Raw genomic sequence first — 26821 nt, 5'->3', positions numbered from 1 at the left:
TTGTCAAGGTATTTTAAAAGGAAAAACGGCATATTCACAATTTTGTTAGCCTCCATAAAATATTGCGATAAATATTATACCATGAGATGCATATTGTTACGTCCCTGCTTGGGACTGGTGCACAATATGTGAAGTGACGGAGATGTGACACTCCCTGTGGACGCCGTCTAACAGTGACCATGCTGTGTTCAGGCTGGAGGTGCAGCAGCTGCAGCATCTGCGCTCGGCTGTCAGAGAGGAACTACAGGAGCTGGAGGCCCTGCTGGAGGAGAGGCTTCTGGAGCTCAACCCCCCATCACACATGGTACTTTTCATGTATTTCATCTACTATCTGATTATATTTGAGTTATTCATGTCCTGCTCTACATGGGCAAAGACATGATATTTACTTGATACTTGATTTCCCATTATAAACACTGTATGTTCTCCAGGGTTTTCCGCAGGGCTCCAGTGAAGACAACCTGTCCTCCGCGTCGGCCCTGAGAGCCATGGAGCCGGTTAGTCCCCTCACACACATAGTACAAACCCTAGGCTGGTTTTAATTGGCCCCCACAAGCTTTTTATAATTACTAAATTACTATACAGATTACTATACAGTGTTTTACTGAAATGGGTAAAAATAATTGCCCACCCCAGGGCTTGTAGAACAGCTTCAGCTGCGTACACAATAAAGGATACATAGACTTTAACCATGGTGCCTCATCTAAAGCAAACCCGAAGTCATATATAGCTTCAATCACACTTTAAAAAAAAAATAAAAATCTTTTTTACTTGTTTTGAGCCTCAGATTTAAAATTTCCCAAAATTGTGACGTCCTAGGTAGAGAGCTTATCTATAAATCATCACCAGTCTCTTTCAGTTCATATAATTACTCAAACGTGCAGTACTAAAACAAAATATAACTAGGTACATTTTGGATGAGCAGACGGGTTAGTAAAGTACAGGTCATCTTTTATTAGAGGCCTCTGACTCCAGATTTAGGGTTGATTAGCAGATGTCTGATCGTAGCCTATCCGCTCTGTGTGTGCAGGTGTCGGACCTCCTGAGAGAGCAGCTCCTCCTCCAATCAGAACTCCGTTACCATAGTAACAGCGGCTCCCCTGCCTCCTCCTGTTGCTCCAGTCCAGTCAGAAGGTCCCAAAGTCAGGGGAAGGGACATTACAGCGCGTCCATCAACATAACTCCCGCCCCCCCTCCTCGATCCAGAGCAGAGATTCCACAGCCCCACCCCTCAGAGGAACCGGAGGAGGGGCTACACAGCACAGAGGACACACCCACAAGGGCGGGGCAGGGCCAGGAGCCAGAGACCAGGCCACCTGTGGACAACCTGGAGCAGCTGATCCGAGAGGTATTGATTGACCACTGATGTATGTGCATATTTACATTGTAATGAGTGATGTCCTGACTTAAAGTGGAACTAACCACTAAATCCCCACTTTGGTGGCATCACGAAAAGACTGTCCTAGAGATTGAAATGTGGATACCTGTTCGACCAATTACACTGTTCCTAAACAGGACCATGATCGCTCATATTGATCCAACTCCTGAAAATGTGTTGATTATGTATGCACTGTGTCGTATATGTACATATAATACGCCCCCTGCCAGCGTGACGTTACTGCAAAATATCCAATGAGGTATAATTGTATAATAAGTTGAAAATAAGTTGCCAATTACAAGATAAACACTGATACACAATATACAGTGGGTACGGAAAGTATTCAAACCCCCTTCAATTTTTCACTCTTTATTATATTGCAGCCATTTCCTAAAATCATTTAAGTTAATTTTTTCCCTCATTAAAGTACCCCATATTGACAGAGAAACTTTGTTGAAATTTAACCCAATTGAGCATCTCTGGAGAGACCTAAAAATGGCTGTCCACCAACGTTCACCATCCAACCTGACAGAACTAGAGAGGATCTGCAAGGAGGAATGGCAGAGGATCCCCAAATCCAGGTGTGAAAACCTTGCTGCATCATTCCCAAAAAGACTCATGGCTGTATTAGCTCAAAAGGTGCTTCTACTAAATACTGAGCAAAGGGTCTGAATACTTACAGCCGTGTGATATTTCAGTTTTTCTTTTTTAATAATTCTGCAAAAAATTCAACAATTTTGTGTTTCTCAGTCAATATGAAGTGCTGTGTGTACATTAATGAAGAAAAAAATTACGGTAACTTAAATGATTTTAGCAAATAGCTGCAATATAACAAAGAGTGAAAAATTTAAGGGGGTCTGAATACTTTATGTACCCACTGTATATGGTGCCCTGTGTGAGACAACGGTTAGGGAATACTCAAGACAAATAAGGTTGGGAACCACTTTCAGAGACCTTTTAGGCCTATTTGTAATAAACCTGTCACAATAATTACTATATTGACTTACCGTTCAATATATTATAAATTAAACCTACATTTTTGGGGATCAGTATTTATCGTGGGTACTTTTCTTTGCAGTAGTGAGAAATTTTTGGTTATTTTTCTGCAAAATGATAAGATTTGTGTTGTAGAAGATTGAATTATGAACTAAACATACACACAGTAATTATTATTAAGTGTTGTATTCTGCTGTCCATTTATACAGCTTAACAATATTTAACAATATTGTACATTTATATTACTTTTTGAGAATAATTCTGCTTTATGATTTGGCTTCAGTGTTGCCGTTTATTGTGTATATTGATTTGCATATTACATTTCAAAATTTGTTATTGTGACAGTAATTACAAACTGGTTTTAGTCATATGATCTGGCAACTCAAAGGGAGGAGCTCTTTCGGCATTGTGTTTGATAATCAGCTCGATAACACAAAATAACATTTACACCATGTCAATTTTTGTAATTGTAAAAAAAAAAACACTAGTTGCCAGTAAAAGTAAAATTTGATTTATACGAGGAGACAGATATTTGAGAAAAAATGTACATATAGGCGACTCTATTAAAAGCTTTGAGGTTTTAACTAAAATAGGAGTCAGATATTTTCACAAGTTATGCTGAATGTGAGCATCCTAATTATTCACAACGATGAGTTTACAAGTGCTTTTCATAATTTTCAAATAACCGGAGCAAAGTTTAATGCCGCGATAATGTTAACAACAACTGCTATGTGCAGTAATGCGCTCCTCCTGATGAATGAGATGCTTTATAACTAGATACAGACAGTACACAGGCACTTTAATATCTCTGCATTCTGTTTTCAGATTCGCCAGAGTGTTTCTCAGGAAATTCGGCGGGAAATCTACAATGAGCTGCTGGCCTCCATTGCTCCCTCCAAACAACAGTAACCACAGCGACCACTTCCCCCTCATACCCCCGCCCCCGTCTGTAACACTGTAGACTGTAAAAACACTGTAATGTCTCAGACCACTCCCACAAGGCAGAGCTCTGAACGGGACCAGAGTTCTGAGACACACTGCAAAAATAGATATAATTATTTTAGGGCTGTCAATTTTAGCACGCTATTATCGCGTTAATGTACAGTAATCGTAACAGCGACCATTTTTTGCTCAAAATAATTGCATGTTCATTTTGGCCATCAGCAAGCCCAACTTCAGCTGATTTGAGGAGACGAGTGAGCAGTTCATATAAAAAACTAGTGTGCTCTGTGTGTGTGCGGGGACACGAAGCGTGTGTATAGGTGTGTAGGGGTGTGTGTGTGTGGGTGTATGTGTGTGTGTGTGCGTGCGTGCGTGCACGGGCCTGCAGAGGAGTGTTTACTTTGCGCATGCAGAGCAGGAGGATCCAAGCGGTGCGGCTGTCCCATCCTTGTTGTAAAAGCCAACACAATAGCTCTCCAAAAGTATTATGACTTACAGACGTTGTTCAGTTTCCACTAGTTTAGCTTCCTTAGTGGCTCTTTCACGAGGAGAATCTGACTCAGACTCACATCACTGTGTTACACAACTACAGCCACAGTGGTGTTTGAATGATGTTGATGACAGTAATGAACACATGATAATGTCACTGCTTTACAGTTAGGCTTTTATGAGAATTGATTGACAGCCCTAAATTATTTACAATGACTTGAATACTGCTTTTTAAACGAGATACTACAGGCAAGGCACTGATTCATAATGGGCTGCAGGTGCTGAGGTTTAGAGAGAGTCTTTTTATGTTTAAACCAACTGGATTTCAGCATTGAAACTGGCAACTCAAATGAGAGACTCATGTGAGGCTCATTCTGCTCTCTGATCGGATAATCATTTTGACAACCAAAACACCTAATTATGACATAAATAAATTGAGCATCATGTTCAATGTTTTTATATAATACAGAATAAATCAGCATTAAAATTGTTATCAATAAAAGTTGCATTTCAAGAGGTTTTGGATGTCATCCATGCATGTTCGAGTATTTTAGTGATCTCTCCTGGGCACTATTTGAACCCTCTTCACTTAATTGTAAGATTGTGTGCTCAGCCCACAAGCCTACATCCATGCTCCCATGTGACCATTGTGCATAAATATACAAAAGCATGCTACAAAACTGTACACAACAACCTGATAAACCTTATGCAAACACAAAAATGAAATAAATATAGCATTTTCGAAACAATACAAAGTAACAAGATGATCCAACTATGTTATGTGTTGACAATGAATACCCTAGAGAAGTAAAATACCCCCTCTAAGATGTAGTTTACTCTACAGATGAATAAGATATTAACCCTCCTGTATTTATTTTGTATTTAATGTCAACAAAATGAAGCAAGACATTTAAACTTCTATCCATATGTTCAGAATACTATGTCTCAAATATGTGCAATTTTGGCAATTTCTTTACACACAAAATGCCTTAATACATGATGAAAAACTTTTAATACATTTTTCTTACATTTATGTTGTCCTTATTCCCCTGCAGTGTCTCGCCATAAAGTGAGTAGTTCTGACTCAGATATTGGATTCATTTTTCAAACCCATATCATTGCCTGTTAGTCATTGGAGTTTACTAGCTAATTTATCCAACCAATGGTGTTAAAGGTGCACTATGTCATTTTTGGCATGATCGTTTTGTCTGGAATCTTCTATGGTGTGACATCAAATGTATTACTAGAGCAGCCAATCCCTTCTACATTCTGTTCGGACAGTAGAGCATGAAAAACCTCTATCAGCGGATTTGTTACTTTTATGAAGTCATTTTAGATGAATATTCTGATTTCAAATGTCTAAATTATAACATAATGATCCATGAGTGTCAGAGATGATAACTATAGAGCTGACACAAGCACAGTAGGTCTTTTTTTAATGCCATACTGTGGAAGATTTTTGACAAAGTCATAACATCTCCATGGAGACAAACAAGTGTGGAACCCTCTGCCAGAAAAGTTGTATAATGCACCGTTAAGCTAGAAAAATCAGATCTACTCAATGCAGATTAATAACTTGTATTCAAGTCATTTTTTCATTATAGACATTCTATTTTTTGCAGTTTTGGAGATACAAGTTTGGATTAAAGTCAATGTATGTTTATGATATGTGATTATAGGAGCAGAAATGGATTTTTTAAATGTGTAGCTTAATTAAATGGAATGAAAATGAAAGATATGACATTTGATATGACAAACTAACATTCAGCCACCAACTACTATCTTCATTTGTTGGTATAATGTAAAAAACACACACACAAATCATGTCAACAATAATATATAATGTATTTAATATAACAGAAATGCTTTAATATAATGTAAATCAGTGTTGTAAGAAAGAAAAAAGGTTCTTTCTATGCAGACGTGAGTTCGTGTGTTCTAGTTGAACGGTCACAATTGTCATTTTATTAAAGAGGAGGTATTATGCAAAATCGACTTTTGGGTAATCTAGAGATTTCTCTTGGGTCTTATTCAAACCCTCTTTATGGTTAGCTGTAAGATTTTGTCCAATGCTCAGCCCACAAGCCTATGTGACCCATGCTCCCACACAATAATCATCCATAAATATACAAAAACATGATACAAAACAATACACTACACCTTCACAAACCTGATGCGATGTGCAGTAGTTTCAGTAAGGGTTGCACTCTGATTGTGTTGTGATGGCTCTTTGAAGGGGGAGCATTAGGAACCAAGGGGAGGGGGGACTCAGAGCATTAAAAACAAAACTGAAACTTATTAAACATGTTAATACGTTACATGGTGATCTAAGTATGTTATGTGTTAGCTAGCGTGTAATACCCCCTCTTTAAGAGTACACTATACTACCTTATCAATAATGTCTGCTTTGGGAACTACATGTCCCTGTATTTCAATGGGGTTGTATTCTGTATAAAAACCTGCTAACTCTGTAGTTAAATGTGCACTATGTAACTTTTCTACTCCACCTGCTTGTCTCCATGGAGATGTCATGGCTTTGCCTGGAATGCTGCTTAATATGGTATTTAAATTCCATAATACAGGTTAGACATTTTGCTAAAACATAAAAAACAAAGATTTGACTAAAAAGTTTTCCCTGCATTTTAGATTAATTTTTCTGTGTTAATGACATAGTTAGAGGGATTTTTCTGTTTTAAAACTCACCACCTTTTGTATTTTTGTACTTTTCTCAACTTTTTCCCACAAACTGACACTTAACTTATGTGGTAAATAGTTATAGTTTTACAACTACTTTTCCCCCAAACCAAGTCATAATTAGAAAAACGGGAAAACTTGTCATATGCACTTTAACTTGGTTTGCATATATTTTCTATAGTCTCAATAAAGATGGATGTGTAAAGGGCCCATTTTGTGCCATTTTCTGTTATAAAGACAAAAATGTACCTGGAGTTGTTTTGTTTCATTCACACATGAGTGTATTTTAGATGAGCAACAGCATTATAACATGGCTTAAAGCTCACAAGACTTAATGTTGCTTACTATAGGGCCTTTAATGCCTTACCGTGAAACATTCCAGACAAAGCAGTAACATCTCCATGGAGACAAGCAGTATCCTTCTTCAGAAAAGTTACATAATGCACCTTAAACACCTCTACAAATGTGTTCTGAAATGCATGGGATTCTTGGATTAGTTTCAGATAATCAGTCTTCTGTCAAATGTTAATTCTCCTGGACTTGTTTAAAATCTACACTGGGAACTCAATTTTGATTTTTTTTTTTTTTAAATGAGTTAATAAAAAATCTAGATTTTTTTTTCTAGAAAACTTGAAAGTCAATATTGTTTTGTACCTAATTATTGATACTTTGTAGCTGATGTCATCAAGATTCCCTGAGGGTGTGAAGTGCCTGCTCCGTCTGAAGCTGCTTAACTTAAACTTTAATCTCAGCTTTTTAACACAATCTGATCATACAGAATTGACTAAACTGGAACTACATGTGAGATGATCTGTTTTCTTAAACCAGTCACTCTCACGTAAAATTACAGTCACAAACTATCCAGCATTAGCCAACTGTTTTTTTTCAGTCTCTCACATTTCTGTTGAAAATCAAACTGCAAAACAGGACCAGGAAAATGTGTTGTTTAAATCCATTGTGTATGTTTTTTTCTTGACAGTGTTTGCTAATGTGTGGGACCACAGTATGTGTTGAACATTCCACCGTAGGCATACATGCAGAACACCCCCAGGGTGATGTCACTGCGAAGTATCAATTCTTCAGCTGTGAATACTCAGCTCTGCTCTGTCACTTTCTATGGATGAAAAGTATTGAAATAACTAAACCTGTCTTAAAGCTGCACTATGCAGCTTTTCTGGTGTAGGGTCATCCACCTACTTGTCTCCATAGAGATGTTCTGCCAGATCTTACTAGATTACTAATTTCACTAAAACGCCATAATTTTTAGATTTAAAACTATAAAAAATAAAAAACACTCAGTTAGATATTACGTTTTAGAGCTCAATGCTACTTCCTGTATTTTTGTACTTTCGCTCTCAATTTTTAATCACAAACTGCCACTGAATTATTGTGACGCTATGATAAATTACCTAAAGTTACCTCAGGTACAGATCCACCAAACCAAGTCATAATTGGGAAAACATGAAAACCTGTCGTACGCACTTTAATTGCTCAATTAGATTCCACAGATCTGGTCAGTAACTTGACCTGGTGGCATTAACTGCTTGTCTCTGTGATGTTGGTTAGGTTTAATGCCATATTGTGTAATATTCTAGGCAAAGCAATACAATCTCAATGTAGTCAAGCAGATGGTAGCTTCTTCACCAGAAAAGTTCCATAGTGTGGCTTTAAACCTGCATGTGATGGATGTATAATTTGTAATGTGCAGAAATGTGGGTGAGTGAATGTTTCTTGAAGTGCTCTGAGCTGTATTTGGGACCACTGTAGACACTAGAATAAAGAGCTCTATTTTCACAAAAACACTTGTTTTTTGTCTTTCATTTCATTGTGATTCTTTTATTTATCAGGTCTTATTTTAGTCATTCTCAATTCTTCCAGACGTGTTTAAAACGTGATCTTTGAATAGAGTCCTATTATTAAAACAAACATTGCAAATCTAATTGCGACAGCCATTTTTGTCTGAAAAATTGCAGTTCGGATTGAACAATTTTTATATATCTATCACAGACTGGAGGTATGATTCCATGGTAATAGAAAGTTAAAATCATACTTCAAAATATCCTCCATGAAGATAGATACATTTTATGCCATACGGTGGAATATTATAGCCAAAGGAACTACATTTCTATGGAAACAAGCAAATTGCTCTCATCCTGGCCAAATAAGAGTCATGTTTGTGGAAAGGCAAGCCTGCTCACAGTAAGGACACAATGTAATAAACATGCCTGCCTGCTGCAGGTCCTGGCTCAATGAAGCCATCAGGACATCATCATCCACAAACAGCAGAGATGAGATCCTGTGGTTCCCGAACCAGACCCCCCCCCCCGGCCCCTGGCTGCGCCTAGAAATTCTGTCCATAAATATAATGAACAGAACCTGTGACAAAGGGCAGCCCTGGCAGAGTCCAACATGCACCGAGAACAGGTCTGACTTACTGCTGGCAATGCGAACACAGCTCCTGCTCCAGTCATACAGGGACCGGACATCCCTTAGCAAAGAGCCCCGGACCCCATACTCCCAGAGCACCCCCCAAAGGACACCACGAGGGACACGGTCGAATGCCTTCTCCAGATCCACAAAACACATGTGGACTGGTTGGGCAAACTCCCATGAACCCTTAAGGACCAATGGAGAATATAGAGCTGGTCCAGTGTTCCACGACCGGGACAAAAACCACACTGCTCCTCCTGAATCCGAGGTTTGACTATCGGTCGGATTCTCCTCTCCAGTACCCTGGAATAGACCTTGCCGGGAAGGCTGAGGAGTGTGATTCCCCTGTAGTTGGAACACACCCTCCGGTCCCCCTTCTTAAACAGAGGGACCACCACCCTGGTCTGCCGTTTTGTTTTTTGTTTCATTCAGACGTTTAACATACAAATCCTGCATATTTTCTGAGTTCTTCTCTCAAACAGAAAACATTCGGTTCCACCTTGTGATGTCAAGTATTCATACAGGAAGTGCTCCACTGTGTTTTAAACTCCATACAACTTCACTATAATCATTTAGATAATTTCAGCCCTAGAACTGCTAATCTCTACTGAACAAAAGGTAACAGGCAGAAAACACTTTCAAATGGCAACTATCCACATTTGCTCACACACATCTATATACTAACATCCATGGGTTTCAACTTCCTGTTATCTGCAAGAACTTTTTTCCCATTCATTTTTTTTAAAGGGGTATTTTACTTTTATGACATATTTACCTGTTACCTTTAATTGTTTTGATATATATTATATATTTATATTTTATGAGTCTCCCCTCCCTTTGCTCCCAGCACCCCCTCCTTCGCAGCGCTATCACAACACAATCAGTGTGCATCCCACTAATGAAGTCTGCGTAATCCCTCAGTCGTCCAGGTCTGATCCATCGTAAAAGCCGAAGTTGTCAACTGGACAAATTGTTATAGGAGTGCAGACGTTTTGCTGCTCATCCAAGCCGCTTCTTCATTTGTGGTCAGATTACTGGTGGACACTGCCTTATATCTATCTGAAGGGAGGGACCACAAACTACACTGAAACTGTAAACATCTATTGTCTCCTGTCTCAACCTTTAATGGCCCTACTATTGTTCTTTTGTTTCTTTTGTTTGCTTAGGGTCTGAGGATGGACTCATAGATCTGTGAGCGATGATGTCTCAGGCCCCCATTCCTGTTTAAGGAAGAATTCTCTTTCCTAACAAAAATAGCCAGAAAAAAAGAAATAGTTTGAGAGAGGAGTTAAAGAAGCTAAGATCTGAAGTTCACCATCTTCAAAGCAATGGTTAGTGGCTTTGAGATGAAGATGTACAGCGGACTGGGGTCCAGACGAGCTCTCTTGAAATAGACCAGAATCTCATACTGGAGAATAGGAAGGGATAGTTACTCCTTTCCTTCTGGGTTCAGATTCCCTGTTGTCCTGTTTTTTAGCTCTCTTAGATCTATTGAAGGCCCATTTTGGATATCCACAAGCAGAGAGGGCTTTCTTCACGTGTTGTTCCTCCTTCACTTTTCCCTCTGCGTTTGTGGGTACGGATAATTGTTTGTGCTGCAGTTGATGGTGTAAATCAAACAGCAGGTATTGGTCAGTGTGTGGGTTTCCTGAAAACTTCTACCTGGAGACCCCGATCCGCTCATATTGTTACTGCACAATCTAAGGCGGCCAAGTTTGTTCTCCTTGGCCTCTTCCCGTGTGATCTTGATGTTTGAATCCACAGCAATCTGTACTGTGGCAAGACACATTTTGCTCAAATACAGGGCCTTAAAATCTCAGCACAATTTAAGAACATGAAGCTATATTTTGAGCTGTTTTCTATTGAACTAAATAACAATAGGTTATGAAAGTTATGCAATCAAACCATTCTTTTGGTTAAGGTTAAGAAAAGAAAGGGAATAGGAAATTGCGATTACTTGCAAATGCCAACAAGAATAGTCCTGACGTTTGTTTCCTGCTGATTTTACAACACAAAAATGGCAAAGATCACGGCTATCTACAGAACCAAAATGAGGACAGTTGAAATCAGAAGTTTACAGTTATTAGCATTACCGTGACAGCAAAACTGCTCTCTGGTCTCTGAAAGTTGTGAAAAGCTAACAAACTCATTATGTGATTAATCAGGATGCTCAGAATGCGTAAGGTAAGTGAGGAATAACTTTTGCTCACTGGAAACTGGCAGTTTTTCTTGTTTTTTGGCCATAAAAATCAGGTAAAGCGCCTTTACGAACAGATACTACCATAGATTTCTGGCCTACCTAAACATTGCAAATTAACAGCCAAATTCCAACATTATTTTGCGATTTTTAAAAAGTAAACTGTACTATACTGTAAAACATGATGGATTCTGGGAGAGAAAGGGAGTTTCCTCATCACATTTAACACACAAAACCTGCATATTTTGAGTTCATCTCTCAAATGGAAAACACTCTGTTCCACCTTGTGATGTCATGTGGCAATACAGGAAGTGCTTCACTGTTTTTAAACTCCATACACCTTCACTAGAATTATTTGGATAGTTTCAACCCTGGAATTGCCAATCTGTATTAAACAAAAGGTAAAAGATAGCAGTTAACCTGGAAGCTACACCTACCTTTAAACAGAATCATAATCGCAATTATTCTTCACAACTTGTTCAGCCTTAATATGTTTAAATAGAGAATGTGCCAGAGTTAGTTCATAGAGCTTTATTGAGACAAAGATTTAGAAAAGTAATAAAAGAATAGCACACACACACACACACACTCTCTCACACACACACAGACACACACCCTCTCTCTGTCACACACACACACAGACACACACACACGGTCGCCATGGTCACCAGCCAAACAAGTATTCCATGGCCTTAGACACAAAGCTGTCGTCTTTCCTGGGGGTCTGTCTGTCGGCCACAACCTGCACACAAACAATCTTTATTATATATTACATCTCATTACATACAACTGTCCCTGCTCACTGGGTATGAAGCTAGAATACACTCAACCAATAAAAATAAATTCCTCCTGGCCCCTCCCTCCTGTCACTGTTAGCCAGTCACAGCCATACCTTTACCTCTTAAGTGATATAGATAATGAACTATCGTTGCCTCTTTCCACTTTTCTAGATATTATTTTAAAAGACCCTGATGGTGGCAAGTTTGCTATAATACGTTTTAGAGGTTGAAAGGAGCCGTATTTAAGATTTTAAAAATTGTATCAACATTGCCCATCTGTGTCCCCAGATATGAGGTAAACATGTTCTAGCTCACAGACCTGGTAGTCGCTGGCCGAGGCACGCTGGGCTGCACTCAGAGGCCTGATGGCGGAGCGGGGGGTGGAGGGCAGTGCAGAAGAGGAGAAGAAGGAGGAGGAGAGGGGGGAGGAGACATCCACGCTGTCCATAACACTCTGCACACAACACACAGGAGGGGCAACAATGAAATAAATAAAGTGTTCTAGTATTTGGCAAGAAATAGTCTTTTAAAAGGAACGGGACCTGATTTTTACAGTCTTAAAGAGGGGGTATTTTACTTCTGTGCGGTTCTAACTGCTAATACATTACAAATTTACCAAGTTACCTTTTATTTTTGGAAAATCTAAATTCACCGGAAACAACGTATTAACATGTTTTCTAAATTTTAGAAAGTCAGGTGACTTACCAGTTGAGATTATATATATATATATAATATAATGCATACTTTTAGGCTTGATATATTGTACAAACACGTTCCAAACTTTAAATGTGGAATTTTCCGTAAATTGGTCCCATCAACACAACTGTGGTAATCCTGACACCCTGCACACATGTCTGAAGTCCACCTGTCTGTCTGAAGTCTACTTGTCTGTTTTTTATAAGATGTAAGAAAATCATATCAAAAATCGAGATCAATATGGGGATTTTTTTTTTCCTATATCGCCCAACCCTAATTTTGAAAATACCAAGATATTTCGGTTATTGTTACATTCCTAGTACATACTGCTGAAGTTTTGACACTCGCCTTGTCTATACAGGGCTTGACTCCCACCATGATGGCGTCTCCGAACACCTTCCCATCTTTGGACAGAGCTTTCCGTGCCTGTAACTTCGACTGGTACTGCAGGTGCATCCAATTCCCGGGAGTTGCCATCTAAACAAACAGACACACAGAGTCAGGAGCAGGGGTCAGGAGCTTGGCCAGACGAGACCACACACTTTTACTATATATAATACTTTGTCATCAGATTTTTTATACATTTGACAACCAATCAATACCAGGCCAGTCACAATAACACATTTTGCAGTACGATATATTGCTGAAGAAAATAAACTATAAAATGATATTACAAATTTATTCCACTGACACAATCCAAAAGTAGAATTGTCAAAACAACTTCTAAATGAATAATATGGTTAAAAATACGAACTGCAATAAATACATAGAATTAAACACTTCAGTAGTTTAATCAGTAATAAATTACATAAAAGTTCCTCACTAGTACAAAGAAAAAGTACCACAATAAATACTGACCCCTAAAATGTATTGTTCCATCTAACATACACTACCAGCCAAAAGTTTGGACACACCTCTCATTCAGTGTTTTCCCCATTTATTTTGACTACTTTCTGCATTTTTATACATACAGAAGACATCAAATATATGAAGCACGATATATGGAATTAAGTCCAAACTTCTGACTGGTAGTGTATGTTTAAACAACACCAGTCAAAAGTTTGGACACACACCAATGTTGAGGAAGGTGCACTTAGCAATGCTGTCAATCAAACCTGTTGTTAACGTTAGCATGAGGGACCCCTGGGAATGAAGGTGTCTGAATTATTAGTTATTTATGTTCATATCTTGATTTAGGGACAGAACAGGTTAATAATACCAGGATTATGTAGAGCGGGCTAATATGAACATTTAAAGACCAAAATGACCAGCCAGACAGCAGCAGAGAGGGGCAATGTTTTTCAATATAAAGTGAAATGGAGCCAGAGTTGATGGAGCTGGAAGAGCACCCATGCTCACTTCCATTTGGAACACAGTGACTAGCAGGTTAGCCGTGTCCATTTATATATACAGTCTTTGGTTTCAGACCAGGAAGGTGAACATAAGATGGTATCATATTGTTTTCAATGGCCAGTGCTCATTGCCCCAAAAATAATTTTCTCTTCTGCATTACTTCCTCAGTACAGGCCGGAGAAAAGCTAGAGCGAGTTCAGAGCTAAACCTTACAAAGCTATTTTTTTGGCGCTTTGAGGTTTTACATTTTTTAAATGTTCATGTTGTGAATATAGAGCATTCACAGCTTTGAATTCTTAAAAAATGCATTGTACTTGTGGGAGAACACTTTCTGGGCCCAAGCTCCTGAGAGCTGCAGTACCTACGTTGTGGCCACTAGTCAATCTTGCCCCGGGATAGATGGGGAATGTCTTATCCAGTTTTCATTATAGATCCATGTTTCTTTCTGTATTTGAACAGATTCCTCTGACCCAGGGGTGGGCAAACTTTTTGACATACAGGCCATGTGTTCTAAAATTTGACCGAGGGGCCAGGCCAGGATATATATGTATACATTACTGTACATTAGAGATTTGGCCTGTAACATGTAGCAAAGCATGAATATGCAAGGCTCATTGTACAAATTATTTTCCAAATACATTAATTAAATTAATAATTAAGTGAAAGGGTAGCAGTTAACTTGAAAACTACCACTTTGTCTACATCTCCAAAAATCAAAATGCTCTGTTCCTCCTTGTGACAAACTAATAAGGATTACTCAATGAATGAAACAAAACACAAGTCAAGGTGGGTTTCTGAGAAGGTAACAGCTCACCGGAGTCAATTGTGAGTAATATAGGACGTTTCAGATTAAGTTTACAATATAATAGATGGATTCTGTTCATTGAGCACATTGTAAACAGGATGCATTTTACCAATCATATCAATTGTTTTTAAATGTGCTGCAGTAAAGCAGTGAGTTTTATTTAGCACATTTGCTCTATTTAAATGCTTTTTCTGTGACAGGGATTAGTTTAGCTAGAGGTAGGAAATAATATTGACACTATAAAAGCACATCTACTACAGAGTAGCTTCTCTGTAGACTCTTATAAGAGAAACTGCCGCCCACATACCTCTGTGCTCTGTAGGGACACAGTGTGGAATTTAGAACAGTTCATCTGCAAGTTCTGCACTAAAGCTGCTTTTTGGCAGTTTGTATCCGCGATCTTGTCCTTTCGGTCATTACCCCTAAACTACAGGCTAAGCAGCTTTTACACAGAAGAGACCCAGGGAGGGCATCTGACAGAAAGGGGCATTTCAGAATGTGTTTGTAGAGGTCTAAACTACAGGTACAAGAGTTTCCTATAAAATGACAGGATATTTTACTCTTTGCAGAGAAAATTCTATTAGCTAAATAATTGCGCTAACTCAAATTGTGATTTTGGTTCAATTGTGTATTTCTCTTCCAATGTGCACTGTACGAAAATGGACATTCTCATTCATTATAAAAGAATATTGTCATGTAGAGAACTGACCGAGTGTCTGAGGATGTTGCCGTACTGAGCGAACTGCAGCAGGATGTAAGAAGCTGATGCCGGAGGGAACCTGGAGAAATATAGCACACAGCATGGGTCAAGAGACAGAGGCGTACAGCAACTAAAGTGTCTAGACCAAAAAAAAAACAGACCTGGAGTTGTGTTTTGTTTCATTCACACATGTCTGAGTAATCCTGCATTATTGGGCTGTCTACATCTCCAAAGTTCAAAATGTTCTGTTCCACTGTGTGATGTGATCTAGTGGTAGAGTTTAAGTTAACAGCTAACTTTTACTTTTAGAGATTCGCAATTCCAGGGCTGAAATCATTCAAATGATTTTAGTTAAGGTGTATGGACTATAAAAATGGCCTGTTTTTTGCTTGAGAGAAGACCTCAGCCTAAACATGAAATGAAACAAAACACAACTCCAGGCATTTGATGAGGAAACATAGGGAGGGGCTCGTGAGGTGCACAGGGGGTACAGACCCAAAAACTGTGACCCAGGTCTGGTCCAGTTGGTCCTCGGAGGTCAGTGTCTCCCCCTGGCTGTAGAAAGGGTCCACCTGAGCGGGGGACATGCACAGCTGTTGCACTCCTATAACACACAGTGTCACACACACATTCATTACTTGAAGACGGATCCTAGCCTTAACCACAGTCACTACTTGTCTAACCTTAATCTAAACCTTAACCTAAACCCAACCAACTTTAACAATTTTTCAGCTAATATTTGAACATGAAACCATGTTGTTGATCTAATAAAGAATTTAGAACATTATTTTGGTCCCCATAAAAGAGGCAGGTCCCTTTGATGCGAGCGTGTGAAGAGGGAAGTCTCCACAGTGTGATAAATACTCGCCAGGCTTAGTGTGTCAAAGCAACAGTACCTTCAACACTGGCTATGTTCACATGCACACTAACATATTGAAATGCCATGTAATCAGATGCATCGGATGAGAGTAACTGGATTTCTTTCTGATTGGTGACACTTGTGCAGGTTTTGACAATTGTGCATAAATGAAATGGAAAATGTTGAAGATAGAAAGAATCATTTTTTTTAGAAAGAGGCTTTTTAAAATTCACTGTACTTTGTCTTCCAACAAGTTAGAGTAACTTGTATTGTATCCACTGATAAATAATAGTAAATCTGATGAAATCCACTGGTTAACTGCCATATGTCACCAGAGGCCAGTATTTCAAACATAATCCGTCAGGATTAACCCAGGTAGATTGGATTTGAATCAGAACTTGAGTATCAGTATAACAAACTGGATTTGTCCCACAATATTCAAATACAGATTTGTAAATCCAATCCTGCCTTTGATCTTGATTTTTTGCCCTTTTGGGCATTTCAAAACTTTAGAGCCAAATCTGGATATTGTATATCCTGAAAATCAGGATCATAGTAATCCCAAAGGCGGATTTGAGACTGATCCAAGGTTTTAACATCTCCATTTCTCACAGCTCTTCTCACCGAGTTTGGACATTCTGGTCAGAATCTGCATATTATAGACAATATAAGAACTTTTATTCATCTAAATTAAATTGAATCAAAACTGTTTTAAAAAAGTGTAATTATTTAACTTCTTTTGTACATTTCATTTATAATTCAAATTGATTTGACTTTTTGTTCAAGTGGCACCTTTGGCACCTTATAAGAAATGTAACACAGAAGTCAAATTACTGTGTTTAATATAATCTGAGTATTTGGACAAGGTTTCTCTTGGTTGAATGAGAAAAATCTTTCACTGGTGACATCAACAAATGTAAGTCAATACCACGGCCGCATGAATAGATTCTTGGATTCTGAAAATGTTTTGTCATGAGGTCATTAATCATTATAACATAGGATATTATTATCAAAACCTGACAGTTCTCAGATCAAACGTTCTCTAGATGAGAAACCTGAGCAATAAATGCAAGTTTACATTTCTTGTACTTTTTTGTGGTCATTAATATTAGTGTAACTTGATATTTTGAGAGACCAGTTCCACATAAAATATTAAATACAATAGTTCAATTTTTAATAATACAAATCTGCAGCCTCCTCGTTTCAGTGACATCCTCCGCATCACTTCCTGTTTCAGATCAATTATGATCCGGACACAAAGTTTTGAAATACTGGCTCCTGGTGTTTTGGATGAATTTGACTCACCAGAAATCAGATCTAATTATGGGTCTGATTGCTCTAGTGACCTGATTTTGATTGGCCATGTGAATGTACCAACTGATTTTTAAACAAGTTTGTTTTAACTAAAAATATGAATTTTAGATATCCAATTCAATTTAAGTCTAGCTTTAATTTTTGTTTTGAGTTGAAAAAGGTAAACAACCAAAGTCCTTTATTCAAAACAATCAAAAGGATGTGCGGCCATAAAGGCAAAAAAAAAAAAAAAAATTGATACAATTTGAATTTTTTTTTTTTCCAACAACAAAATTAAAATGGTTTTCAATCAGGGCCATTTAACACAAACAGCCCAATGTTTTCCTCCAAAGTCTGCTCCAGACCATCTGCTTTTACTGACAGATGATTGGCTTTAGACGTCTCCATTAAAAAAGCCAAAGGTCATCACTGATCATGAGAAATCACTGAATCTCGACTCAAATTCAACTAATGGCACAGCTTTAAGATGGGTCTGTGACTACCTGGGCTTCCATCTACACAACCTGAGGCAAATGTGTGTGTGTGGGGCAAATGTGTATGTGTGTGTGTGGGGCAAATGTGGGGGTGTGTGTGTGTGGGGCGTACCTGCTCCAGGAGTAGAGGCCAGCCGTGCTGACATGGGGGACTGCATCTTCAGGAAAGACAGTACAACACGCCGTTAGTGTAAACAAAACGCTCTAAAAAAGGGCCTATTTACTAAGACAAGCGCTAAATTACGAGTGCAAACTGAAAAATTGCATGTGCTATTTCTGGGCATGTTGCACATGATTTACCATTAGAAACTGCCCCTCTCATTCCTACTGCAATTTAATATGTAAATGAGAGTTTAGCATTTGAGCAAAAGAATTGTGCCATATTTGCCCTGGACACACATGGACAGGCCTAAAGAATATGAGGACTTTGCTATGGCACAAACAGGCACAGCACTGAGCACATGAATCAATTACTTCATTCATTCAATAGAATTAAAACTAGCTGCAATTTCCCATAAAAAAAAAACAAAATCATCAGCTTTACAGCGTGCTCACTGTAGATGAAATTGAAACCAGAAGTTTACAGAGGCTTTATACAAAGACACATGCACTTTTTTTCTCACTGTCGCAGACATGAAATCAGACTAAATTTAGGATTAGGACACCTGAGGAAGGTCAGAGAAACCGAAACTTTGTCTCATTCTGGGTTCACTTTTATTAGTACAGTGTGTCGGAGTGTTAAAACCTTTCATATTTTGCTATATGTGAATTAGCAGGAGAATAAAGGACATCAACAAAGGCCACGCACATTCCCTGGCCATTTGGTACAGTGCTGCACAGGAGGAGATCGGTGCTCGGCAACCCTCCCCGTACACCGTGTGGACCCATTTTTCTGGACAGGACAGCTATTGGGATGCTTGTCTCTTGTGTCTTATGAGGGACAGGGCCAAGGTTTCACAGGTGAAGTGTGGCTTTTTATAATACCACAGCGGCCTTGAAAACAGTGTAATTAATAGGCTATTTTAACTTTGTGAATTAGCATGTATAGACTTGTGCACTTCTACTTTACAACATTTTAATGCATGGGTGTAGAAACTGGACCAGTCTATCCTATGCAGATAATTTACACCTGTCTTTTGAATATGTTAAATTTCCACAAAGTTTTTACACTTGTTTTCTTGATAAATTAAGCAGCACCCACTAAACAACTTCATCATGCATTTTGGACAAACTTTGCCCTGTTTTGTCTATTAATTTAATCCCATCTGCTCTGTGTCCATAAAGCACGTATAAGAGATGCTAATCTCAACTGCGTCCACTTTTTAGCGTATCCAATGCACAAACACTTAGAAAATAAAATTCTGTCAACTGGACAAAAGTTTTAGGGGTATATTTACTGTTTTGTTTTTTTTATTTGGTTCCTTGCTGTATGACTGACCACAGTCATGTGTGTCACCAACATGTCCAGTTTTGCTTTTCCTTGGAGCATATTCCATTTCTGTGACGCAAAACAGCCAAAAGCCCTCTTTCCCATCTCAGTTCTGGTGTGGCTCGTCCTTAGCCTTATGCAGTCATGTGATCTGGTGTTAAATGTTCCGGTATCAATAATTAACAAGCAGGTGAGGTATTCTGGCAGTTTTTGAAGTAATCCCTTATAGATAAACTTAATGCAGTGCTGTTCTCTTCTAACAGACAGTGATGGCCAACCCACTTTTTCACAGAGCGTACAGTGATGAGTTTCAAATCCATCACCTGTAACAAAGCGAAGGGCGGAGTGAAATAGTGGATCCAATGGTTTCAAAGCAGAGGCTGAAGTCTGCATATACACCACATCCCCATAATCCAGTATGGATAGGAAGGTTGATTGCACTATTTCTTTTCTGTAACTCATTGGGATACAATATTTGTTTCTGTAATAAAATGATAATTTAGATTTTAAACTGTTACATAATTCTGAGAAATGTTTTTTAAAGGACAAGTTTTCATCAAGCCAAAACCCAAGATATCTATAAGTTTTGACTCTTTCAATGGATGTACCATTTAGTGTGTAAAGGTTTGTAGCTTGCATGTTACTGAAATGTTTTTTAGAAAAAATCATATACTTAGTTTTACTTGCATTCAAAAACAGCTTAAGATTTATGAGGGAGTTTTGGATTTCATTAAAATCTTGCTGCAGTTTTAAAAGTGCCTGATCAGCAGAAGGAGCAGTTGCATACAAAACAGCATCATCTGCATATAAATGTATGTGGCTTTCTTTTAAATTGTGACCAATAGAATTAATAAAAATAGTAAAAAGTAGGGGGCCCAAAATTGAGCCTTGGGGCACTCCTTTACTTAAAGTTACAAAATCTGATTTAAAACCATCGGCTACTACTGCCGTCAATGACGGCAAATGCAGTCAATGACTTTTGTTTCCCAAACCTTATTTAGACACGTGAGTTTACTCAGAGTAGCTGTGGATGTAATAGCAAGACATTTGTATCACCATTTCAGTTTTATAAAGGTTGAGGTACATTTTATTGTTCTTGAAGGGAAATTGGTCCTCTGCATTTGACCCATCCTTCAGTACCGCTAGGGCATTCTGTCAGGGGCAGTGGAACTATCTCCAGATCTTGGGCCAGGACTACCTTAGCTGGAGCATTTGACCTGGAAGTAAACCACTCAAACTCCACACAGAAAGGCCCAGGTGACCCTAGAGTTGAACTTGCTGGACAGTACAGTTAAACTATACTGTCCTGCATATAAAGCACTTAACTCTGATAAACAGAAAATGAGTGTTACCATGTTAGCTGTTGTCTGTGATGGCAAAACTCTGTACAGGTAGATGCAGACAGCACAGAATGGACTTATTTTGAACTCAGGAGTTACTTATACAATATACATGTACTGGGGCAAGACACATTTTGTTCAAATATAAATACAGACCTTTAAATAGGTCCGATATGCATCTCATGGTACAATATTTATTGCAATATTTTGTGGAGGCTAACAAAATTGTGAATACGCTACGTTTCCTTTTGAAATGCCTTGACAAGCCTTTGGTTCTGTCATAATCCAAAGAACTAAGATTTATAAGGGTTTAATAACAGTTATTTCTTCATGCAGTCTGCACAAAAATAATCGTTTTAGCTATTGCTGCACCAAAACAATAAATTTAAGCAAACAGACTTGTCATTTGATAGACTGTGATGACTGACAATATTATTGTGAGACATTTGACAATACGATATCACAATATTTAGGTTAATGTTATATCCCTTCGAATTGTTGCAGCCCTACTTATGAGTTTACTTTTTTATGCTTAGACTTAAAAACAATACTTCTCCCTCCCAAGGGCCCTGTACCTTTCACAACACCTGAGTGCGCAGAACACACCTTTCCCTTTAAAGCCTTTGTTTACTGGCCCCTCGGCTCCTCCCCTCCGAGACCTGTCCTCTTGACTCTTTTTGTTCACTGCCCCCTGTCCTGACTGGGATGGTCACACTATGAGGCGCTTGGAAGCTGTGATGAAGTACCTGTCTATGAGGGGCCGCGGGGGTGCCGGTGCCAGCTCCAGCCAGCTCAGCGTAGATGCTCCGAACAGGAGGGGCCCCGCTCTTGTCCTTGTGTGTGGGGACAACGGGCTGAGGGACCGTGCTCCCAGGGCCAACCGCGACCGAGGACGCCATTACTGAGAAGGGGAAAGAGAGGCTTTAAAGGTTGGCAATTTGAACTGCGCTCCTGGTGTTGTAAAAAAGGTATTAAAATCACAACTGAACCAGTGCCTTAACCTACACAGAGAGGACACATACAAGCTGGTAGGGTTGTGTCAAAGCTAGTGTCAAAGCTAGACACACATTTGAACAGGTAATTAGAAAGGTCTTTAGCAGAACAAGAATAAGACCACAAGAATAAGAAAACAACTGTTCATTTGTGTTGAAAATTACAGATAATAATAATAAAATTAAATTAGATCTATAGTGATTTTCAAGAAAACCAAAGTGCTGTAGAGTGCATTTTTCATCCACTCTACTATTGTAGTCCCAGCTGCTCTGGAACTGACTTTTTGGTTGGTGGACAACACATGTATATGGACAGGCTCAGAACTTCCAGAAGTCACTCACTGAGCTGCAAAAACTGCTGTGAATGTAACCATTTGTATCCTGTTTTTCAGCATTAAACATTGTTTGCAGTGTTTTTTTTATGAACTAGTGGATACAAAGGTAGAGAAGGACTTTGATTAGTGACTGATGCCCTCTACTGGCTAATAAGTCGAATGCACTGGTGAGGAGAGGGGTGAAAACTGAAGAAAACACCAGGCAAGGGAGGAATGTTTTTTTAGTATTAACTTTATTTTTATTTTATTTTATTTATTTGACTGGGACAATGCATATTGATGAACAGACATGATTCAACATGAATGTAAATACACCAGATTATAGCCAAAGGCTAATTTCCATCTGTTGTCCCAGGGGCTGGGGTCACAAAAGGGTCAAGTTAAAAATTGCACACTACATTACATTCACTGCACAGTTCTCATGGTTGCACATTCCACAAAATTGCACATTCCATTCATTGCACATTTCCCATCACCACACAAAATACTGGAAACTGGCAAGTATTCAAAAGTTATACAAGATTAGATGTATTTAAATAGTCTGTCTCTTCTAGGTCTATGAACTATACTCCTAAAAGCTATTTCTTTTCAAAAGAGACAAAAAAAAGCTAAACTGAAATTCAACATTGGTCAATAAGATGGAAAGAATTCATTACTAGTTTTGCCATGTTGCTTATCCTTATGTTTGCAGGTGGTTTAATAGATGAAAGTAGCAATATAATTCCAAATATTACTACTGGCCAGTTGTCAAGGGTCGGATTTTCAGAGTTCCGACTTGTAAATTCTAACTGGAACATTCATCTTTCTCGGAGATCTCTGCAGTTATAAATGCGCTGTTAAGCTCTGTTAAACTAATAAATACACAAGACTAATGACAAGCAAAGCAGAAATTCACATTTCACAACACTCACATTTAAGGAGGGGACGTACAGTTTTGTATCATGCTTTTGTATATTTATGGAAAATTGTCGTGTGGGAGAATGGATGACATGAGAATTCCACAGAATCTTACAGCAAACTGTAGGAGAGTTTGATTGGGCCAGGGAAAAAGCGCTAAAATACTCAAACATGCATGGATGACATTTAAAACTTCTTCAGGCATGTTTTGATGAACATATACAATGTTATAACATGGTAAAATGGTAAAAAACAAAACAAATTTTGTATAAAGTTACTGTATTTTTTAAATTTAGGTTCATTTGATCGAGACAAATAGGCTTCATGAGCCAATGTCAGACAGTAGTAATGTAGTCGTAATGCACTTGTATAAAATACAACAAGGAGTAAATTACAGTATAACTTGCATGTTCTGAAAACCTGTGTGGTGGAGGCAGGTGTACTTCCAATACACTAATGAGGTCTGTGAGCGCACCTTGTGATTGGTCCAGGAGGGGTGTGCCGAAGCCAAAGGGGCGGGGCTGTGGGCTGGAGGGTGCGGGGAGATCGCCCATGAGGAACCCGGGCAGGAACTGTGCTCCAGATGCAGGTTTGGGGGATGTGGGAGATCCCAGCGTCATCGGCTCGCTGCCCACTGCAACACAACACAACACTTAGGACTTATTTAGCAGAAGTGGAGAGCACTTAGTTACATGTCCTTGAGTAAGATTTTAAAGAAACTGTACTTTATTTAGAAGCATACTTTTAGTCCTAATTAAGTAATATTTTTTATATTTTGTATTAAGTAACAACAATCTTGAGTAATATAGTGTAACAGTACTCTTACAAGAGTAAAAGTTGTGATTACTCTTCCCACTGAGTGTAAGTCTACATGTGACAAAGCATTTTAAAAACAGAGAGAGATCTGAGGCACTCTGACTTACAATAAATGATAATAAATAATTACAATAAATAAACGATTTGGTCTTTTTTTTTTGTGGCAGAGGTAGATTTTTAAAAAGCCACCAGGTGGCCTTAAATATAATATCATAGTCCTCCCCATTAGAAAAAACATACAAAGCCACAAAACATTACAATGGAATAATCACCACAGAGCGAAGACCTACGTGAAAAACAGTTACGACTAGCAGCTATATAAATCTAGAAAATGCTTTTTATAAATAACCGTGTAAATACATAAAATACATTCAAATAATAGCTGTACATATACTAAAAAGACACCTTATGGAGGAGATGGATTTCTTAGAGGAAGACATAAAAGTCAGTATCTTCATTAAGACCTGGAAACTTGGTTGCTTGCAGGGTTTCCTTTGACACAAAGTTTTTAACCTGTCCCCGTCCCTCATAGTTCTAGGGATGACCTCCAAGACCATCACTTTAAGACGGCTGACGTTATTTTTCAGCCACCGAATGGCATCCCTTTCCCCTGCTGTTAGGTTGGGGGTGTCCTCTTGTTGGAATTCAAGCATCCAAGCATGCATTAGCACATAAGTATATGCGCATAGATATGCACACAGATGGTCATGTAGTAGACATAACTACAAGTAGCCAGCAAGTGCTGTTTATTTTGCCGTTTTTCGAAATGTGTCAGCATGTCCGCTTTGCCTAGATAAAGGACTTTTATTCTAAGTCATAGTGCCTCGAATGTCTCTCTATTTTTGTCTACCATTACTCACTCCCCGATCCTCAAAGAGCACCTGTGGTACATTTTGTTTGACCCAGTGATGCACTCACCCTTCATGTTCTTTTTTGTGACAAAAGCTTTTTGTTGAAAAGATTAAATGATAGATTTGACTGATTATGACCTAGAATGTCTCATAGTGTTTGAACTTTCATTCTTACAAAGCTGTTCAGTAGTGATTTGAAGGATAAATAACAGTTACACTACACAACTGGATCTCTGGTGTAGTAAGTCAACTGTGTTTTAAGTAGGCCTGATAACAAATTTTGAAATACGATATATCACTACACATAAATACTGCGATAAACAACAATACTGAAACTACTTTCTGCCACTGACAGACTTAAATCAAAGCAGTAAACCATATTTAAATAGACAGTATCATTAAAAACACATAAGCTGCAACACATAAATAGCAGAATGAACCATTAATTAGCCGCTTTTGCAAAGAAAATGTGCACAAGATAAATATTGAGCTCCAAAATATATTGTTCCAGCTTTCATACATTGAACAATAAGTCGACATAGTAATTATCATGACAGGCCTAGTTTTAAGGAAGCAAGTGCCATTTTACGTCCCTACACTGGTATCCATCAATATCAAGTAATATAGGGATTGCAAAATCCTGGAACAGTGCATCCCTAGCCTTTATAATTGTATGTTTGTTTATTTAATAGGAGATTATGATCTACTTTTTGTTGCTGATGAAGAGATATATGGCAAACTCCAGAATGATACAATACAAATTCTGTTCATTCTGATGACAAAGCATTTTGAAAGGGTCTATTAAAGGTAACTTTATTGATATTAAAAAGCTACTGTCCTCCAAAACACACTGAGACATGATTTAAATGTTTTACCATTTGACACTTCCAAATAATTTCCCTCATCTGCAATATCAATGATGACAAGGACTAAACAAGACCCGATACAGTGTTCCAGGACTTCAACCAGTCTGAATCCGGTCTGAACCTGAGTGTTTTCAGATCAGAACCAGGACTAAACTAGGACTATTCCAGGACTAACTCAGACTGAACTAGAAGCATTATCCGACTGAGCCTGGGCCTATGCAGGTCTAAACCGACAACTAGGACTATTCTAGACAAGACAAAGATAAAGACATTTCCCCAGCGTCTACTTGTAATGAGCACACGGGACATTCTAAAAGCACCAAGACACAAACAAAGTGCTCTAGCCTGAAAATCCCTAGTCTCTTCCCCATAACTCCACCTGTTTGATTTCTTGAAGCTTGTCAACTCTAAATCCCAAATTCCTACCCTTTTTCCAACAATGCACCATCATCAGAAAATATGATCCTACCTAAACTAGGACTATTCCAGGACTAACCCAGCCTAAACTAGAACCATTATCTGACTGAACAAGGATCTATGCAGGACTAAACTGACAAAACTAGGACTATTCCAGGCAGGACTATAACATGTGTCAAGAGGGGCTGGATCTGCATTAAAACAGTTTAAAACTAGGTCTGAACAAGAACTTTACACACACACGTGGTTTACCCAGGTCTAAACAAGGACTTTATCAGAAGTAAACCAACGTTAAAAAAAGGACTAACCTAGTCCTAATCCTGGCTCAAGCCACCGGGAATTCCCTGACTAAACTTGGCCCAAACCATGTCTAAATCCCAGGACTAAAGTTGGGCTAAACCAGGACATAACCAGGACTCCCCAAACCAGTGAGTATTTGGTGCGTATTTGGTGTTTATGAGCGCTCCTCTGACGCACAGTGGACAGTGGTCACGTCCCTTACACCCGTGTCTCTCAGATGTGTGCTGAATGCGTGATAAAGACGTGATTTAGCCGGGTAGAGACAGAGGACTCACCTGCTAGCTCCATGTCCGCGACTTTCAAACACCGGAAGCAGCGCGTGTGCCGCTGGTTCTTCTTCTTCTGTGAATTTTATCGGCGGCTTACATCCAGCAAGGTGTATTACCGCCCCCTTGTGCCACTAATAAAATAAAAAATAAAAAATAAAAAATAAAAAATAAAAAATAAAAAATAAAAAATAAAAAATAAAAAAT

At 38.6% G+C, this 26821-nt stretch overlaps 2 protein-coding genes across 3 annotated transcripts in view; one reads left to right on the top strand and one right to left on the bottom strand.

The window, feature by feature from the left end:
• Positions 1–8299, top strand: part of LOC117389785 (protein ITPRID2-like) — a 59339-nt gene extending 51040 nt beyond the window's left edge. Inside the window, exons 19-22 of one of the 2 annotated variants that reach the window (XM_033987507.2) lie at positions 193–304; positions 432–497; positions 1031–1348; positions 3200–8299. In XM_033987507.2, coding sequence (XP_033843398.1) covers positions 193–304; positions 432–497; positions 1031–1348; positions 3200–3283 — 580 coding nt within the window. In that variant the 3' untranslated portion in view covers positions 3284–8299. The remainder of the gene's footprint in view (positions 1–192; positions 305–431; positions 498–1030; positions 1349–3199) is intronic. The other variant, XM_055230496.1, reaches the window with a different exon arrangement.
• A 3356-nt stretch (positions 8300–11655) lies between these two features.
• On the bottom strand, positions 11656–26666 carry LOC117389794 (nucleoporin NUP35-like). The gene is made up of 9 exons (XM_033987520.2): positions 26624–26666; positions 23574–23732; positions 21621–21775; positions 18218–18263; positions 15955–16063; positions 15469–15538; positions 12950–13078; positions 12225–12359; positions 11656–11868 (listed from the first exon to the last, which is right to left on the bottom strand). The coding sequence occupies exons 1-9, from the start codon at positions 26634–26636 to the stop codon at positions 11791–11793; spliced, it is 894 nt and encodes a 297-aa protein (XP_033843411.1). The 5' UTR covers positions 26637–26666; the 3' UTR covers positions 11656–11790.
• Positions 26667–26821: the final 155 nt, after the last annotated feature.

Source organism: Periophthalmus magnuspinnatus, chromosome 21 (assembly GCF_009829125.3).
Source record: "Periophthalmus magnuspinnatus isolate fPerMag1 chromosome 21, fPerMag1.2.pri, whole genome shotgun sequence".
NCBI classification, from domain to species: Eukaryota; Metazoa; Chordata; class Actinopteri; order Gobiiformes; family Gobiidae; genus Periophthalmus; species Periophthalmus magnuspinnatus.
Note: the sequence above shows the minus strand (reverse complement) of the source record. Positions and strands in the feature narration are given on the sequence as shown.